The following is a 17,111-nucleotide window of genomic DNA, read 5'->3' on the forward strand; positions in this document are numbered from 1 at the left end:
TGCACGTCAGTATGGGGAGGGTCAGCCCTTGGCCTCAGGGACTGCAGCTGTGGCTTCTATCCCTCATACGTTGCGGTGGACGGAGGCGTCGTTTATGTGTGCGACAGGGCAGTCATAGAGCTGCAGCGGGGGGAAACACGCCGAAGGGTGGCACCGGGAGCAGCGGAGAACGGGGGCAGCAGGAAGAACCGCGGGCTTAGCGTGCGCCCCGGAGCGGGAGAGGCAGATGCCTCCGGAGGAGATGTTCGCAGCGGGGGAGGCGGGCCCCGTCCCCGGGCTGTGGCTGGGGTCTTCGCCGCTGCCGCCTCCTATCCGCGTAGGGGCTGAGCCGGGCCGGGCCCGGCCCGCTGGCCCGGAGCCCGGGGAGGGAGGAGGCGACGGCTCCTCCCCGCTCCCTCCCTTCTCGCCCGGCAGCAGGGACGCGGGCCACTCGCATGGGGCCGGGCGGTGCGGCGAGCCGGGCGCCCAGCGCACGCCGACGGAGCCGGAGACGATGCTGGCGGCCGCGGCCCTGTGCGCCGCCGCGCTGGGGTGGGCCGCGGGGGCACGGCTGCTCAGCGGTAAGGCGGTACGGGGCGGCGGCCCCTCCGCTCTCCCGGCTCTGCGGAGCGGGGTCGGCGCTGGGGGTGCCGGAGGCGGGGCTGGCAGCCCGGCCGGGGCTCGTCCCCTGGCCCGAAGCGAGCGTGCCAGCTCCGCCGGCCGCTGCGGGGTTTGGCTGCCTGGGGCAGCCGTCGCGACGCAGGCAAGGACGCGTGTGCGCTACCGCCTGCGGTAATTTTTCCCTCCTAACTCCCCGGCGGGGGCTGGCCCTGCCCTGGGGAGACCTTCGCGTCCTCCGCCTTGGGCGGGAGCACCCCTGCGCTCGGGGTGTGAAGGGGGCATGCCGAAAGTCCAGTTTCACTTTCCTCTTCCAACGAGAAACCCTCCTCCTCTCTCTGCTGCGTTTCTGCCTCGGCTCTAGCGGTTTAAATGCTGCTCTGGCTAGCACTGCTCTTGCCATCCGACCCTCAGTGGTAGTTCCCAGCCTGGCTGAGTTTTCGGCCAACACTAGGTTGTCTTACTCTTCCTCTACAAAGTCTCTTTTGATTATCATTCAGCTCTCCTGGTTCTCTGCAAAGGAATGTTGCCTATTTAGATGCCTTTCGTAGGAACAGGTATACGGCAGCTCAAGGTTGGACCGGCAGTGGTTTTGGATGTCCTACCCAAGCCAGGTAGTCTAGTCTTGTTTTAGGGCACAGGATAGCCAGTCTGGGGCAAGTTTCTGCCTGACTTGATAGGTTGGTATATTCAGCAGAAAGCCTGAACGCTGTCATCTGTGAAATGTTGATGTTACTCCGTCATAAGGCAAATAGTTTTGTTATATCTATAAATACCTTTTGAATTCTGCCATGCTCTTGTCTGCAGTAGGACTTGTGTGGGAGTGAGTGAGAGGGCTTAGCTGCCAGCTGTGGGGTTGGAGATGTACTTCTTTTCAGGAATTTTTTACTTCTCGGTATAATTGACTCGCCCCTAGTCCCGCGTTACCAAGGCTCACTGAAGTCAGCAGGCTTTGAGGCAGATCCCACGTAGGCAATGAGGAGATAAAGGGAAAACACAAGGAACCCTTTTAGCATTGGTTAGAGCTGCATATCCAATTGTCCTCTGTTACCTAAACTATATTTGGAAACCTAACTAGCAATGAAGTCTAGACAGTAATCAACTACAATATTTTTTTCCTTAGCTGAATGCAATGGCAAGTTTGGCTGGTAAGACAGAGATTTTCTGCCAGTTAATGGGGAAAAAAAGTATTTGTGTATCAGAAAAGAACCCAAGGGCAGTTTGTGACACTATTTCTAAGCAGTTGCGGCAGTTTTTTTAATAACGATGTGCCATGTGTGTTTTTCTTATGTCTTCCACAATAGCAGTGGACATATCCCTCAGAAGAGGTAAGGTTTTTTGCCTTTTTCACCAAGTCTGCATGAGTGTTAAGTTACCAGGAGAAACACAGGTTATGCCTAGAGATATATTTTTAAATACTGCTTTTGCAGTACAGCCAGTTTTAATTTCTGTGTAAAAGGTTAGCAGATTCTGTGATTCTAAGTGCTTAACTATTCAAAAATGCCAGTATGAAAGGTGTTTAAATTCCCACTCTTCGAGTGGCTGTGCAGGAACATGTAAGAATAAAGAAAAGCCGGCATATATGCCATGGAGGGGTTTATAATGACCTGTCCTCACATCCCATTTGTTCCGAGTACATTACAAATGTTGCTAAATGCTTTTCTTCTGCAAAAACATGTAGGTTAGCAGATCGTGTCTGTGGTGTGTTTGAAAAGAAATAATTACTGAGTAAAACAAAACTGTTTGTTTCCACAGTCTAAATATTGGGACTCTTCTGCTGAGAAACGTACAAGAGCATATTTTTGGATTGTGTATTTTTTCACTTTGACCTTTACTTTCCTTCTAATCGAAATAAGCCATGCTGCTTCATGCATGAGAAAGTCCTTCGCTTATGACAGTCTGAAAACAGGCATTGTTTATTTCCTGGGCAGTCCTAGAATCATAGTTACGTGGTAACATTATGGTGCAGAGCAATGCTTACAATTGGGCTGTGTGAACACATCTTGACACGCTGCAGTATATACTCCATGAAACTATTACATATACCCCAGAAGATAAATGATTGTTATCTCTGCTTGTGTAAGGTGATGGCTAATTTTAGACATTTAAGTTCAATAATAATAATTTACTATTATTATCATTATTATCATCATCATCATCATTTTAAAAGCCTCCTTGAACCCTTGTAAAGGAACTCTCTTTTTAAAAGGTTGCACGCGTCAGCTCGCTCTCTGGCACAGCGTTGCTTCTTTGTAAGGAGCTCCTAGGGTCATCAAATCACAGAAAATTCTCGAGGGAGCTGAGAAGTGCAGGACATAAAAAACCAGTGCTGTGCAGATCAACCTAAACTGTTACGTGCAGTAAGAAAAGTTTGGAGATGCCATTTGCCAGTCCAGTAATACAAGAGGCTTTTTACCTGGTTTGTGTTTTCCATATAAACTATCGTACAGTGCAAAATGCAACCAAATGGAAGTATTAGCATTCACCTTTGGTACTAACAGGCACAGTTTCTGTAACAGGTTTCTTTCCATTTCTGCAGGACAGGCAGTTTGCCGCAGTGGAACACAGCAACCGTGCTACAAAATAGTTTATTTTCACGATACTTCACGCAGGATCAGCTATGAAGAAGCGCACCTTGCCTGCAGAGCTGATGGCGGACATCTAGTCAGTATTGAAACAGAAGCAGAGCAAAGACTGATTGAAAAATTTATTGAGAGTCTCTTGGCTTCTGATGGAGATTTTTGGATAGGGCTTAGGAGAAAAAAGGAGGAGGTAGACAATAGTACAGAGTGTCAGAACCTCTACTCCTGGTCAGATGGCAGCTCATCCAAGTTCCGGTAGGTACCCATGAGTGAGACTGGGAAGCAACCTGGTCAGAGACTGTCACCTGCTGTTAGCAGTCAGAAAGGGTTCTTTCAAAAGAATCAAGCAGTCTTGTCCCAGCTGTCATCTGTGTTCCTTCTGCAGTCACTGAAGAGTGGTAGTATCTCCAGAGAGCGATTCATCCCATCCAGACGTCAAGGGTAGACAAATTACCCTGTAGAGATGCTGCCCTCTCTTTTTTGGTCTATATAAGGCACCTAGAGCTAGATTGATAATTTTTGATTGCTAAAAGGAGGTGGAAGAACAAGTGATCTAGTCTTAAAAATCTCCGATTAGGCATGTACAAAATACGTGCTTTGCCTTGACGGTTCCTGCATTTCAGATCCCCTGAAGTTTTGTCCCTGATGTCCTCAGTGGTGGGCCCTTCTCCTTCTACTTGCTGAGGAGATAGCATTTGTTTTTCCTGTGAGACAGTAAAATTGGAGAGCTGCAGTATTTAGTGTAGACATGAAAAATTAAAATTTTCACAACACTTTTTAGATTTCTGCCTCCATGTTTTAAGGCAAGTGGAACCACAGCATTTGCTGTAATTGAAATATAAAGGCAACAACATTTGCAACCAATACAAGTTTTCTGGAGTTGTTTTCACTACTTTCATATGTCTGTTCAGTGTAGAACCAAAATGTGCTTAGCCTCAAAAGTTCTGCTAAATTATACTTTGATTTCAAGCATGAGTTACAGTTTTCTAGACAAAAGATAGTTTTAGATCCAGGCCTACAAGGTCTGCCTTTCTGTGGTATAGAAGTAGCAAATCTGCTCTAAACATTGCCAGGTTGATGAAAGCCTTAGCAACGAGGTGCCAGCTCTACAGCGAACTTCAGGTTCGAGAGAGTTTTGCCTGGTAGATGTTTACTATTGAACCTGTGATTAAAGTAATTTTAAAAAATCAAACTACACAATGTTCACTCATTATCCTGAACTTCTTGCTGCATTTACAGTGATTGAACTGAAAAATTCTTGAAATAACCCAAACGTTCATAAATATTTTATGGCAACATGTCATATGCATGACAAGCCTGCCTTTATGCTAAATGATAACGCCAAGGAAAAATCAGGGGTGTGGTGGGGGTGGGGGCACTAGGGCATGAAGGGAGGGAGGGAGGAATACAGCATCGTAATGACTGAAAAAATACTGCTTTAAAGCGTGTGGGGTTTTTCCCATGTTGAATAACTTGGTATATCTGCAATTATTTATATGGTGTGGATCAGCTTTCAGAAAGTGCTTGGCATGCAGAACATTAGTTGTTCCAAAATCAGTAGGTATTGACCATTTTTTCAAAATCAGGACAGTCTTAAAACTGTTTCTCTGAGATGCATAACATGCCTCTTCAGTAATGACTGTATTACAGAGTGCTAAGTAGTGAAGCCTGCTTCCTGTGTACTACTTGGGAAGGCCTACACACGTTTCTACTGGTGAAGTTTATTATTAAAAAAAATATATTATCTGCAAGACACGGTTTTTTTCATCTTAGTGTTTTTCTAGATGGAGAAAAACAGATCTGCTTTAGCTTTTTCATTTTGATATTAAATAGGTGTGAAAATTCTGCAGGCATTGGGCACTGAGGCCAGAGAGCAAAAATAATTTCGATAGGTGATTTTGCACAGGTCTAAAATCGTGTAGAGAAAGTCAAAGTTGTCCTGAGCTTTTACTCAGCCTCATGGAGGAGTTTCAGGCAGTGAGATACTCAGCCCTTCACTCTCTAATACTTCTTGAACACCTTGCTCGCTGAGTTTTCTTTGAAAAGTAAGAATTCCAAAAAGACAATATATACACTGTAAATAATCGTATCGTTATTGATCCTACTTTTAAACAGTGGAAGCGGGGAGTGAGGGTGGGATGGGGTGGGGGTGCTGAGCTGTAATCCTCTTTGGTTCTGCCCTCTGTGGTGCCCTGTATGCTGTGTTCCCATGTGAGCTCCTGCAGTGCCATGGAAGGCGACGTCAAGTCTTACTTGACGTGTTTGTTGTATTTTCTTAGGAATTGGTATGTAGATGAGCCATCCTGTGGGAGTGAAATCTGTGTTGTGATGTACCACCAGCCATCTGCCCCACCAGGTGTCGGAGGTCCTTACACATTTCAATGGAACGATGACAGATGCAACATGAAAAATAACTTCATTTGCAAATATTCTCTTGGTAATGAGTCTTTCTGTAGCTTTAAAAACCAACCTGCTCCCAGTCCCCGAGAGGAGGTATGAGGAGATTGCAGTGACAGATAGGGAAACCCTTTCTGAGCTTCACTGGAAAGATCGGGTGGGAGACAGATATCTTTAAATTTATGCAAGTCTGGGGAAAACCATCTCAGTATCTAATATCTGTAGCTACTTGCCTTGTGACTTATATGAATTCTCAGAGGATTTCTGTAAAGTATTCGAGATCTCAAATGGGGCGTGAGGGAGAGAGAACACTAAAGGAGGGTGCACACGTTATTAGACTATATTCAGTACGCTTGGTCTCCCTACTCAAGCTTATGAGGAAATTGTGCATATCTTTTTTCTTTCAGAGAAGCCAACGAATGCTCCAGTAGAGAATTCTCAAAGAGGTGAGTTACAGATATTTATTTGAGGCTTTTTTTTCATGATATGCTAACTTTCAGCAGAAACACTCTGTTATGTTCATTGTCATGGACACTCAGACTGAAAGCTTACTGAGCAGGAAGCTTCCCTGCAGTTTGCACTTTCCTGGTGCTATTCGGTAATCCATTCCGTAGAAACACAGTCTTCCTGTTGTCGATGCAGTATCTGGGACCACTGGTCATGCTGCAGAAATCAAAGCAAAAGAGTACCAGCACACATTACGCATCTTTGCAGCTGCCAGTCTCTTCAATCTCCTCTCACCCTCACTTTTTACGATTCTTGAACTCTTTCAGATAACATCTGCAATATTAATTAAGCTGCTTCTTTCCAGATGTTGCAACAGAGCCCTTGAACCCAGTATTCCCAGAAGAACGCCACACGAAAGACGCTAATGTAACAGCTGTAGAAGCCAAAGGTATGTTGTGCCTTCAACAGCTGGTCTGTTCTCGCTCTAACTGCGCAGGCCCACATTTCTCACATGTGGCTGGGAACAGTCAACATTTCAGTTTGAAGTGTTTGACCCTAAATGTGGAAGACTGAATTTAGACAAGCGCATCTGAAAAAAGAAACCTTCCCTCAAATCTTTGCCAGTACAAACCTAAACTGATTGCTTTGACTACCAAAATGTTCTAAATCTAAAGCTGTGCAAAGTATTTTGAGTCCGAAAAATTTATTCTATCACTTTTGAATTTCTAAATTGTTAATGTTTTGTTTGTAAATCTATTATTAACTATGAAAAACTTTAAATTTCTTCTTACCACGCTGACTTCCCCCCACAAATTCACAGATCATAAAAGACATTTTGCTCTCTGAAATCTTTTGGCTGGGTGTTCCTAAGCTTTTAAAAGAGAGCATCTCTCATTAACTTGCACTACTGTTGCCTTCTTACAGTGACATAGTGAGGCTTGTTGGTTCCTCATGTTGGAGATTTGAGCTTATTTTACTTGAACCTGCTTAACTAGATGATTGGTCTCTGTTAGACTTGCTGCCTTTGAGAAGTAGATACTGCTAGATTATGAACAAGACTAGAAGCCCATTGAGGTGTGATGATGCTGCCTTTTGCAACTGTTATGCATATCAAATGCAACTGGAAGTGAATAAAAACTGGAATCTCGTTTTTACCCCTAGAACCTGTTCAGAGTCTTGCCTACATCCTTATTCCCAGCATTCCCGTGCTGCTTCTCCTGATGGTCGTTACAGCCATCTTCTGGTTTTGGCTTTTTGCTAAGAGGTAAGTGACATTTTTGTGTTACAAGTGAACCTGTGGTATCTTGTCCTGGCAATCATTTTACAGCTAGCTTCAGGATCCTGTAAGATGCTCTGGGGAGGATTGTTTTAAGCCAAATAAATGTTTAAAAAGTGTCATGGATGCTCCAGGCTGCGCTACTTGTGAAGTAAAATTTTACTAGGTAAATCACATTATGCCATTTTATTATGTTCAGAGACACATAGTAGTGAGGGAATAGTATAAAACCAGATGATGATTTTGAAGTGTTAGCATTTAAGTTTTCGTATTAAAGATTTGAATTATCAGAAGATCCCCTTCAAAAGTGAAAAACATAGTAATAGAAATAAAAGGATAAAAGTTTGGGGCAAATAACGTTAACCAATTTCCTCTCCTTGCTTTCCCTGTGTGCACAGTACCTCTGCTGGGGATGCTGGCTGTGGTTTTGGGAGTGTCAGTGTCAAGTTTTGCTGCCTTAGCATCTCAGCTGGCAGCAGGGCGCAAGTGGTACTTCAGCAGGTCCTGCCATGGGACTACCCCAGGTGTGCAGCCTGCTGCCACACATCTGGAATGGCAAGTAATAACGAATGTCATGCTGAGTCCAAACTCTGAGTGTCGGCTTTCCTCAAGGGTCATCATTAAATTAGTGTAAGAGGTGTGATATTGTTTTGTATTTGCCTCTGTAAAAAAGCATATTATGACTAGTCCTCTTTGCTCCATCCCTAAGGAGACAGGAGCGAATAGATGCAAGTCCAAAGGAGGAAGATGCATGGCTGTCTAACCCCAGGAGGAGCAGTCCAAATCTGGATATTTACAAAGTGATCAAGAAGCAATCAGAAGCAGATCTGGCAGGAACCAGGCCTGAGACTAAGAATTCTTCCTTCCGTACACAGGAAGATAAAGCGCTTGACAGCCTCTCCAGGGATTATGATGATGCGGCAATTAATACATCAACGAGTGGCTTTGTGACATTGGCCAGTACTGAAAGTGGCTTTGTGACCAATGATATCTATGAGCTGTGTGGAGATCGTGTGGGAAGGAGCAAGGAATCAACCTGGGTGGAGAATGAGATTTATGGATATTAAGGGATGGCCTGGAATGTGGATGACAGAGTGAATAGCAATACAAGTTAACTTGCCCTCCCTATGCACTTGTTTTAATAATAGTATACGTGATGTTCTTCCTGGTTTTGCGTTGCCCCTGTCTTCTCCTTTTTGAAAGAATATGGGTTTTTAAAGGTCCAAACTGAAAAGAATGTATGTATTTTGCTTTGCGTCGAGCCCCCTTTTGCCCCAGGAATGTCTCGTTACTACTCTTGAGTCTTTTTTGTACTCCAGACATAGGCCTTTGAAACTAAAGGACAGCCCGAAATCCCTCTTTATTTAACTGACCTACTTATCTTCAAAGGTGTTAAAAAGTCAAAAGTCAATCACTGGTCACACTCGGAGTCTCACTGGTGTCCCCAGGAAAGCTGCCATGGTCACAGGTTGGTTGTCGTTTCCTTGCCAGCCCGTATCCCAGCTGTGCTGGCCTTCCTCACCTTCTGCCCGTGACACTGACAGACACTTCACGAGGGGAGTAGTGTGGTTTCTGCCTCTTTCCCTCCCTCCTAGTTCTTACTGCCAAGGCGGTGTACGTGAGTCACAGCACGTAACTGCGTGTTACTTATGCCATTAGGTCAGTTTTTAAAGAATCCCAGTAAGGGCTTTGGTGTCATGAGGCTAACTGTGTTCCCTCAGTTATCCTCTGGCAAAAGGAATTGCAAAGCAAGGAACAAGGGACTTTGCTGAAGGAAGGGAATGGCCTACTCCAAAGCATTCCAGTTGGTCCCAGGAATTACAGCAGCCTGGTTAGCTGTCCAGAGATGTGCTAATTTGGCCTAAATTACAAATCGCATACCAATTCCATTGTTGTAGAAGGAATATCCAGTTGCAGTTTTATTCTAGATCTTTTTTCTCCTTGGACTTGTGACATGTACTGAATTCCATGAAGACTGACATCCTGATGTTAATCTCCGTAGAGATGGAATTTATGGCAAGGTAGGTGAACGTAATTTCCTGTGCCATTTAGTACAGAGAGCATCACTGTATTTGTTTGCTGAGAAGAAACACAGCAAAGAGGACTCGGGAGCAGTGCTGACAACCTGGGATCGTGATTAACTTGGTTTTTGCGAGGGCTTTCTGATACACATTTTTTTCATGAGTCAGATCAGATCGATGTTTGTCTCACAGTTACAAGGACTCAACAACCTTCATAGGAGCTTGGAGCTAACTTCTATGGCAAGGTCTCTGCGTGGTCACATTTGTCAGTGCAGCTAAGTGTTACAGGAGTTTGGATAAAGACTTCATATTGACTTGAATACGCTCAGGGCAAAATCCCATGTGCTGCTGGATATGTGCTTGCTTTAGCTGAATTCCGTTGTAAAAGTTCACAGGAAGTTGGAGGTACTTGCAATTGCCAAAGCCTTTGGAAAGGAATAGGAAGGGAATCAGATTTATCAAATAAGCACATGGTCTGGGTCCGTAAAGGACTACGTTCTGTACAATGTTTGATGTTAATACTGAGATCTGCAAAATTGAAAATACATTTACAAAGACAAGATTTCCCCCCAGTGAAATGAACAGGCACAATCCATTCCTGTGCTCCCCAGCTGCTTCAGGCTATAGATGGGCGACACAGCAGTTGTGCACTTTCTGCTTTTGAAAGGTGTTTGTCCTTACCTGAACACACTGGTGCTAAATGGACATGCGGATTCTGGAGCACAAGTTCTGCAGCAAGTCGTAGATTCTAAAGGCAAAGTCAGTGGCTATGAAATACTGATAGCAGCAGTGTGGCCTCTGGAATTTTTTCAGTACAGAGCTAGTCTGGGTTTCTTATGTGAATTGATTCCAGCTGTTAATACTGAAGTCATGAATATGCTTAGAGGTTTGCATTCAGAGCTCTACAGTTTCTTGCTAGGGATCTTTGCATGTTCGTAGCTGTGTATGTGTAGAAAACACTGCGAATTAGGCCATTAAAATTTATCTGTCCTGTCTGATCTGATATCTCAGCTGTTTCATACATTGGTTTATATATTCTCAAGGCAAATATGTTCAGCTTTGAGTAAACCAGCATATTTTCCTTTGTCTGCACTTAACTCTGTTTTCAATTATTCCAGCAATGGAGCTGTTCCTTAAAACTGGAGTTTTGTTTGATTGTCTCCCATTGAACTGAGAAAGCAGTGGGTGTGCCGCATAGGGAACCAAGTATGCTGAACATGGGGAAGCCGCATATCTGCGCTGAAGAAAAGAAAGCACTTGGGACATTACCACATATGTGGGGCCATTTGATTCAGCTCTGTACTCTGTCTCAGTCTGATCTTAACTACTGAGTGTCTCGGTCCCATGTGACAAACAGAAATAACAGCATTTCACAGGCTTCCAGGGATGCCTGGAATCTAAAAATGAGTGACTCTGAAGTGATTTTGAGACTACAATAATGAGGCCTTGTAATTGACAAAATTTTAATTTTCTTGTCCAGCAGATCTATGCAGCATCTTTGAAGCATGTCTATACTAAGTCATTATGTATAAAAATTTATTTGATTAAAGATACAGTTTGGTCAAGCAGTTCTTGTACCTGGCCCTGTGTGTAGCAAGTAATCTTTTTTACTTATTCTGTCAGATCACATTCGACCTCTTCATGAGCCAAATAAAAATAGTAAATGCCTGTTTATCTGTCTGTGTATGAAAAAAAACCAAAACCACCAACCCACAACACCCCGAGTTTTGCCATTCTGTATTGTTGCGATTATATCAACTTTTCAACACAGCTTTTGTCCATGGATTGCAGTCAAGCACAGGACTTCAGAACACAGGAGTACTTGCTGCGAGAATGCAAGAACTACTGGTCACTGAAGTTAGTCCTCAGTGTTATGATTTAGACAGCCAAGGGAAATTTTTAAGCTTTATAAGCCTGTTTATACTTCTCATATCCTTAGTTCAGATTTACTTAGTTGAGTCTTAAGCAATCTTGAAGATTGCCATGTCGTTTCTCAGCCAAACACCCCTGTTTAATAGCCTGCAGTATTGTGGCAAGGAAAGATTTCTGTTCATCTCCTTTCCTTGGTTGAACATTTTCATTAAGAGTATTTCCTTTGTTTAGGATACCTTGTGTACACTGTGATGGACAGAAATGTGATGTGGTAGTGAAGTGCCAGTTTTCTGCTGGATGAGTTTTGCCTGAAGGCATACAAGACGTAACGCAGAGCTAAAAGAAAGGTGCAGGTTCAGACAATCTTGACACTGTGAAATGCTTACCGAAGGCAGAACTCTTCAGAATACATTGTTAAAATCACAAAGAATTCTACCTGCTTTGGCTCGACACTAGGGATCTGCTAAACTCCAGGTTTTGGATCCATCTGGGGTTTGTTTTTATTTTTTTCTTCCTTGGTCAGAGACGAGATAATGGAGGGAGAATGACCAAGCAAATAGAGCATCACAAGCAGGAACACAAATATTACTCACCTATTGCTCTGCAGGTGAGTATTTCTGGCTCCAGGAGAGCAACATATTGCTGCCAAACAAATCTGTCTATGAAACGTCTGAAATGAATCTAGCTCTTGACAGGGCTCCCTAAAAGCTTGCTCTTCTCCATCGCATGGAAGTAAAGAAACAGGAAAATGAATCAAAACCAATTTGCATAAGCCACCAGGAAACAAAGGTGTCCCAAAGGCTTTGGCAGAAGGTGTTTTATGTGGGACTGAAACAACAGAAATGAATGCAACGACATGGCCATGAGTGCACTCTGCCAATGTAAATATGCAAGAAGACCTTTCTGGATCTGTGTGCTATTGCTGTCTATTGCAAACATGGAAATATTTTGGTCAGTTGCCACAGCTGCTTCTCCCACTTCCTGAATGTTATATGTGAGGTTGATGTGCACAATGGCTCCGTCCTGCGTATCTGCAGTATCACAGAGTGTCTGCCAATCTCACACTGTTCCTCCACCACACAGTGGTGCAAGATGAAGCCCTGAAAGAAGTAATCCCTTAAAAAAAAAAAAATTCTGCTGTGAAAATGACATCCGTTATTTAGTTAGCAACCGTTTCTCCTGAAAAGGAAAATCTTGGCATAGGAGAGTAGTCATTGCTGGGCACTTGCAATGTCCGGGGTTTCTGATGCAGTAACTAGTGTTCTTTTATGAAGCAATTGTGTGTCTATCCACTTTTACTCTTGTATCCTTGGTCTCGTATCTTTTTTTTTTTTTTTTTTTTTTTTTTGGTGCCAGGCACTAAGCATCTTTTAGGCACTGAAAAACAGGAAACGAGAGGAAAAAGCTCAAGCCAAGATGTTGGAGCTTAGGTGTGTAAACACGTAAAGCCATATTTTGGTAACTAAGTGTGTGCCCTGATCTTTTGAGCTGCTGGCTTATCGAACTCGGGCAAAGTCAGCTGCATGTGCTCAGCAGCTCTGGAAGTTATTGGAAGGCGAGGTAATTTTACAACTGCTTTTCTTTGACACCTCCGTTTAGGCGAGCATCGCAGCTGTGCAAGGACATTGGCCGCAAGAGGGCATGTGTGCTCCACACTTTGTGTCGCGCAGCCGACTGTTGGCAATGGCCTGGAAGAGCTCCTCGGACCGCTGCTCGGGAGAAGCGCTCGAATCCCTTTCCTTGAAGCACAGCAAAAGCTATCAATGGCCATTAAAGGCTGGCGTACAAAGAATGCTTTTGTGGCTGCAGTTCCTCTAGCAGCGTTATTAAGAAATGTTTTTGTAACCTGAACTTTCAGGCCAAAAATGGCAGTGGTGTGCAACACAAGAAAGTTTCTGCAAAAGTTTTCTATTGCAAACACAAAATCTGACTGCATAATTAATTTTGCACCAGTCTGGTGAGATTTTACGTGGATGAAAACGGGCAGGAAGCAAATAAGTATTTTATTACTAAAATTTTTATTTCTAATAAAATGACTGAGAATGAATACTAGGCAATATTTTGCGCAACGTAGAAAAAGTTACTTTTAACACGCCAAGCTTGCATCATGCTAGAATTATTCTTTGGTCAGTGTTTCAGATTTCCAAAAAAAAAAAAAATTAAGCATCCTATAAGGTGAAACAGGAGTGAAATTTCACAAGTAACAGCTCAGGATGACACCATCTTCTGTTCAAGTAGGATTATGGTAAGCTTGCTCATGCACCTATCAATCATTTAAAAGAGTGGATGTCTGACTAACTCGAGTCACCAGTTAGTCATTGCCAGAACTTCTTAAGGGGATAAATAGAACAGTAACAGCACGGTTATTATCCATAGCAGTCTAAGTCAGCAGCTTCATCTCAAACTGTCAATCCTTAGAGGAATCTCATGAACTGCAAGTGCAGTGAAGGACAAGCATTAACGTTTCATGAAGGTCTTCAGTTCCCTTTGCAGAGCAGTCATTGCTGCTTGACACGTAATAAATTTAACCAACTTTCCACAAGTATGAGGTAGCTTTACATTTAAGACATATACAAAGGGAAAGCAAGAGACAGAAGTCTGTCTCCTGCATTCTTCCATTCACTTTTCGTGGCCACACTCTGGTTTGAGCTGTGTTTGCATCCACTGCACACTGTGTTCATAAAAGGTCTGTGACTGGCACTGAACATGCAGCTCATTCAACAGACACATGTGCTCTTGTACCATCAGCTTTTGGACATGCCTTGTTTAGTCAGTGGAAACGAGCAAAGCCTCCAGGAGTGATGCCTTGTATCCAAATGTGAGAAGGTACCAGTCCTCCAGTGTGAGATGGGTCAGGGGAGAGGGAGTGATTGGAGAGGGACAGGCATGAACTGGGAGAGGAAAGATTGCTGCAGCGTTGAAATGAGCATGGCTTTTTTAAAAGGAAAGCAAGCTAATGTGTTAGTGCAATCATAAAGCAGACTAGGTGGACTTAGTACTGAAAAGGAAATTTAGCATAAAAGGCCCTAACTTTTTTCACACCTACATTGTCAACTCTGCAGGGCATCTAACCATTTTATGTCAGAAGGCTTAACAAAGCTTCCAAATCTGTCTTTCCAGGTGTGTAGGAAATGGATAGGATAGAATAGAATAGAACAGAACAGAATAGAATAGTTCAGTTGGAAGGGACCTACGATAATTGTCTAGTCCAACTGCCTGACCACTTCAGGGCTAAAAGTTAAAGCACGTTATTAAGGGCATTGTCCAAATGCCTCTTAAACACTGACAAGTGTGGGGCATTGACCACCTCTCTAGGAAGCCTGTTCCAGTGCTTGACCACCTTCTCTGTAAAACGTTTCCTAACGTTAAGTCTGAACCTCCCCTAACTCAGCTTTGAGCCATTCCCATCACTGGATCCCAGGGAGAAGAGGTCAGCACCTCCCTCTCTATGCGCTCTCCTTCAGGACACTGTAGAGAGCCATGAGGTCGTCCCTCAGCCTCCTTTTCTCCAAACGAGACAAACACAAAGTCCTCAGCTGCTCTGCACAGGACATTCCTTCCAGCCCTTTCCTCAGCTTTGTTGCCTTCCTCTGGATGCATCTTAAATGGTGGGGCCCAGAACCGCACACAGTATCGCTGTGAGCATTGCGTACTGCTCACGGGGATTTCGGGAGGCTGATGTACCAAGCGAAGACATCTTTCCGATCTGGAATAACTCGGCCCACTGGAAATGCTGCTCGCTGCCAGGGAGAGGGTATTTCTGCCAGGAATCTATATAGAGCACCCACGGAGTCTCTGACCCAGACGCAGCAGCCCAAGCTCTCACTTGGGGCCATGGAGACGCTGATTCAGGGCCGCAGAGACGCCTGGGGCAGACTCGTTGTTTCTCCTCCTGCCAACGAGGAGCTCCCGGCGGCCTCACCCCCTCTCCAACAGCCACGCTGAGAGCACGACGGGGAGCTTCCCCCTGGCCGCAGTGCAGAGGCGGAGCTGGGGGGGGAACTCAGCTGGGGAGGGGATCCCCGCAACGACACGGAGGGGCCTAAAGCGGCGCCGAGGACGGGTGCGCAGGAGGGCCCTAGAGCGAGGAGGGGGCACGCAGCAGCGCAGGGCAGGCGCAGAGGGGCCCGGTGCATCAGCGGGCGCCACGCGGACTCGCCGCCGTGCCGCGGCGAAGACCCCCGCGTCCACCGGGGCCAAGGGGAAGGGGAAGGAAGGGGAAGGAAGGGGAAGGAAGGGGAAGGAAGGGGAAGGAAGGGGAAGGAAGGGGAAGGGGGGGGGAAGGGGAAGGAGAAGGGGAAGGAAGGGGAAGCCCGGGCGGGCGGCCGCTGCGCCGCGGTGGCTGCGGTTGCTATGGCGAGGCCCCGCCCCCCGCTGACGCGCGCTGTGACGCGCGGTTGGTGGAGGAGGGCGGAGGGGGCGGGGCGGCGCGGCTCCAGGGCGCCGCAGACAGACTCGAGCCGCCGCTCGCGCCGGAGCCGCCACTGCCGCCGCCCCCCGCGCCCAGCATGGTAATGGCCGAGCCCCGGCGGCCCCCCCCGCTGCTGCCTCGCGGGCTCGGGCCCGTCCGCGTCGGCTTCTACGACATCGAGGGCACGCTGGGCAAAGGCAACTTCGCCGTGGTCAAGCTGGCGCGGCACCGCATCACGCGCAGCGAGGTGAGGCGAGGCGAGACGCGGCGACGGGGGCCGCGGTCGCCCCCTGCCCCGGCCTAGCCCGGCCGCGCCGCCGGGCCTTTCCCGCGGCCCTTGGGCCTCGCCCGGCCGGGCGTTGGGCGGCAGGGCTCGGGTGCCCGCAAGGCGCGGGAGCCCTCGGGGTTCGGGGGTGCGCGCAGGGCGGGGGGCGGCGGCCGCGGTGCTGGGGGCCGCCGCTGCTGCAGGCTGGGGGGGGGGGCTGGCCGGAGGGGCTCCGCTCAGCGGGGCGTGGAGGGGCGGCTGGCCTTGGGGTTACGGGGCTCCGCTCCGGGGTGTGGAGTCGGGGGCGGGCGGCTGGCCTCAGGGCTGTGGGGCTCTGCTCAGGAGCTGGGGGGGGTATCGGGGGGTGGCTTCGGTGGCTCGGCGGGGGCGTGCAACAGCGCCCTTGCAGGCTGCTTGCTCCTTTTGTCCCTTCCAGCACCGGAGCCGCCTCCTGGGGGGAGGGTGGGGGGTATTTTTATTTGCTTGAGGCGTTCGGCTGTGGGCAGGCTTCGGAGCAGCAGCCCTGGCCGCCGCTGTTGTTTGTTTTCTTGCTTTCATCTTCCTGGCAAGGGCGGTGATAATGACTCCGAGTCCGGCTGTAGCGGGGTGCCCCTGTGCCTCAGGCCACAGGCGGTGTGTTGTCACAGTAAGGATGCTCGGCTTGGGATGGCGCAGGGGGCGGGCAGCTGTGGGCTTAGTTCGTGAGCGTAGCCATGGCACAGCTATAACTTTCTGTTAATAGGGAAGGGTCAGCCCTTGTGTTGTGCCTGCTTTCATGTCCTGAATATTTGACAGTTTCCTGACCTGGCCGATACTTGCAGATGAGCGGTCGTCCTACCTCAGTAATCTGTTTTGGCAAAGGAACTTTTGTATGTGTGCGTGTCCTGAATTCTTCAATGTATCATCCTGCCAGTTAACCAAATTCAACCATTTTTAGCCTCTTTGTTTAAGCGCACACCCCCCCCCCCCCATGTTACCCGGTGATTACTAGCCTGTAGATTGTTAATATCTTGTGCTTTACCTAAACCAAAAATGATTGTAAGTGTGTCTGGATAAAATGTAGTCGTATTCACTTTTTAAAACAGGTACCTGATGAGAGTAATGGCTTTGAAAGATCAGCTTCCTCTTACGTATCATTCTTAGGTAGTTTTAGTTGCTACACCTAGAGGTAAGCTTTTTGTAAGGCTCTGTTATGGTCGCTTTCATTGTTTACTGAGAAAGAGCTTGCTGTGCTGCTCTGTAC

At 46.6% G+C, this 17,111-nt stretch overlaps 2 protein-coding genes across 9 annotated transcripts in view; both read left to right on the top strand.

Annotated features, from left to right (window-relative positions):
• The first annotated feature begins 136 nt into the window (after positions 1-136).
• LAYN (layilin) lies at positions 137-10,888 on the top strand. 4 transcript variants are annotated; one of them, XM_054803242.1, is made up of 9 exons: positions 137-560; positions 1,902-1,925; positions 3,137-3,434; positions 5,459-5,616; positions 5,984-6,022; positions 6,388-6,471; positions 7,185-7,287; positions 7,698-7,854; positions 8,009-8,211. In XM_054803242.1, exons 1-9 carry the CDS (start codon positions 227-229, stop codon positions 8,060-8,062), a joined length of 1,251 nt encoding a protein of 416 aa, XP_054659217.1. In that variant the 5' UTR covers positions 137-226; the 3' UTR covers positions 8,063-8,211. The 4 variants fall into 4 exon arrangements, 3 of the variants coding, with proteins under 3 accessions (XP_054659217.1, XP_054659215.1, XP_054659216.1); XR_008574095.1 differs by lacking the exons at positions 1,902-1,925; positions 7,698-7,854 and adding an exon at positions 10,439-10,888 and having other exon boundaries at positions 8,009-9,320; XM_054803240.1 differs by lacking the exon at positions 7,698-7,854 and having other exon boundaries at positions 8,009-10,888.
• Positions 10,889-15,515: 4,627 nt separating this feature from the next.
• Positions 15,516-17,111, top strand: part of SIK2 (salt inducible kinase 2) — a 71,436-nt gene continuing 69,840 nt past the window's right edge. For 2 of the 5 annotated variants that reach the window (XM_054803353.1, XM_054803355.1), the window contains exon 1: positions 15,516-15,850. In XM_054803353.1, the coding sequence (XP_054659328.1) occupies positions 15,701-15,850 (150 nt within the window). In that variant the 5' untranslated portion in view covers positions 15,516-15,700. The remainder of the gene's footprint in view (positions 15,851-17,111) is intronic. The other 3 variants (XM_054803354.1, XM_054803356.1, XM_054803357.1) reach the window with 2 other exon arrangements.

Source organism: Grus americana, chromosome 24 (assembly GCF_028858705.1).
Source record: "Grus americana isolate bGruAme1 chromosome 24, bGruAme1.mat, whole genome shotgun sequence".
Taxonomy (NCBI): domain Eukaryota; kingdom Metazoa; phylum Chordata; class Aves; order Gruiformes; family Gruidae; genus Grus; species Grus americana.

Bases quoted from the DNA above. Each gene is read 5' to 3' on its own strand.
- LAYN (XM_054803240.1), top strand. From the start codon at position 227: ATGCCTCCGGAGGAGATGTTCGCAGCGGGGGAGGCGGGCCCCGTCCCC. The intron at 1,926-3,136 runs GTAAGGTTTTTT...CCATTTCTGCAG, and splicing joins GGACATATCCCTCAGAAGAG to GACAGGCAGTTTGCCGCAGT. The intron at 5,617-5,983 runs GTAATGAGTCTT...TTTTTCTTTCAG, and splicing joins CATTTGCAAATATTCTCTTG to AGAAGCCAACGAATGCTCCA.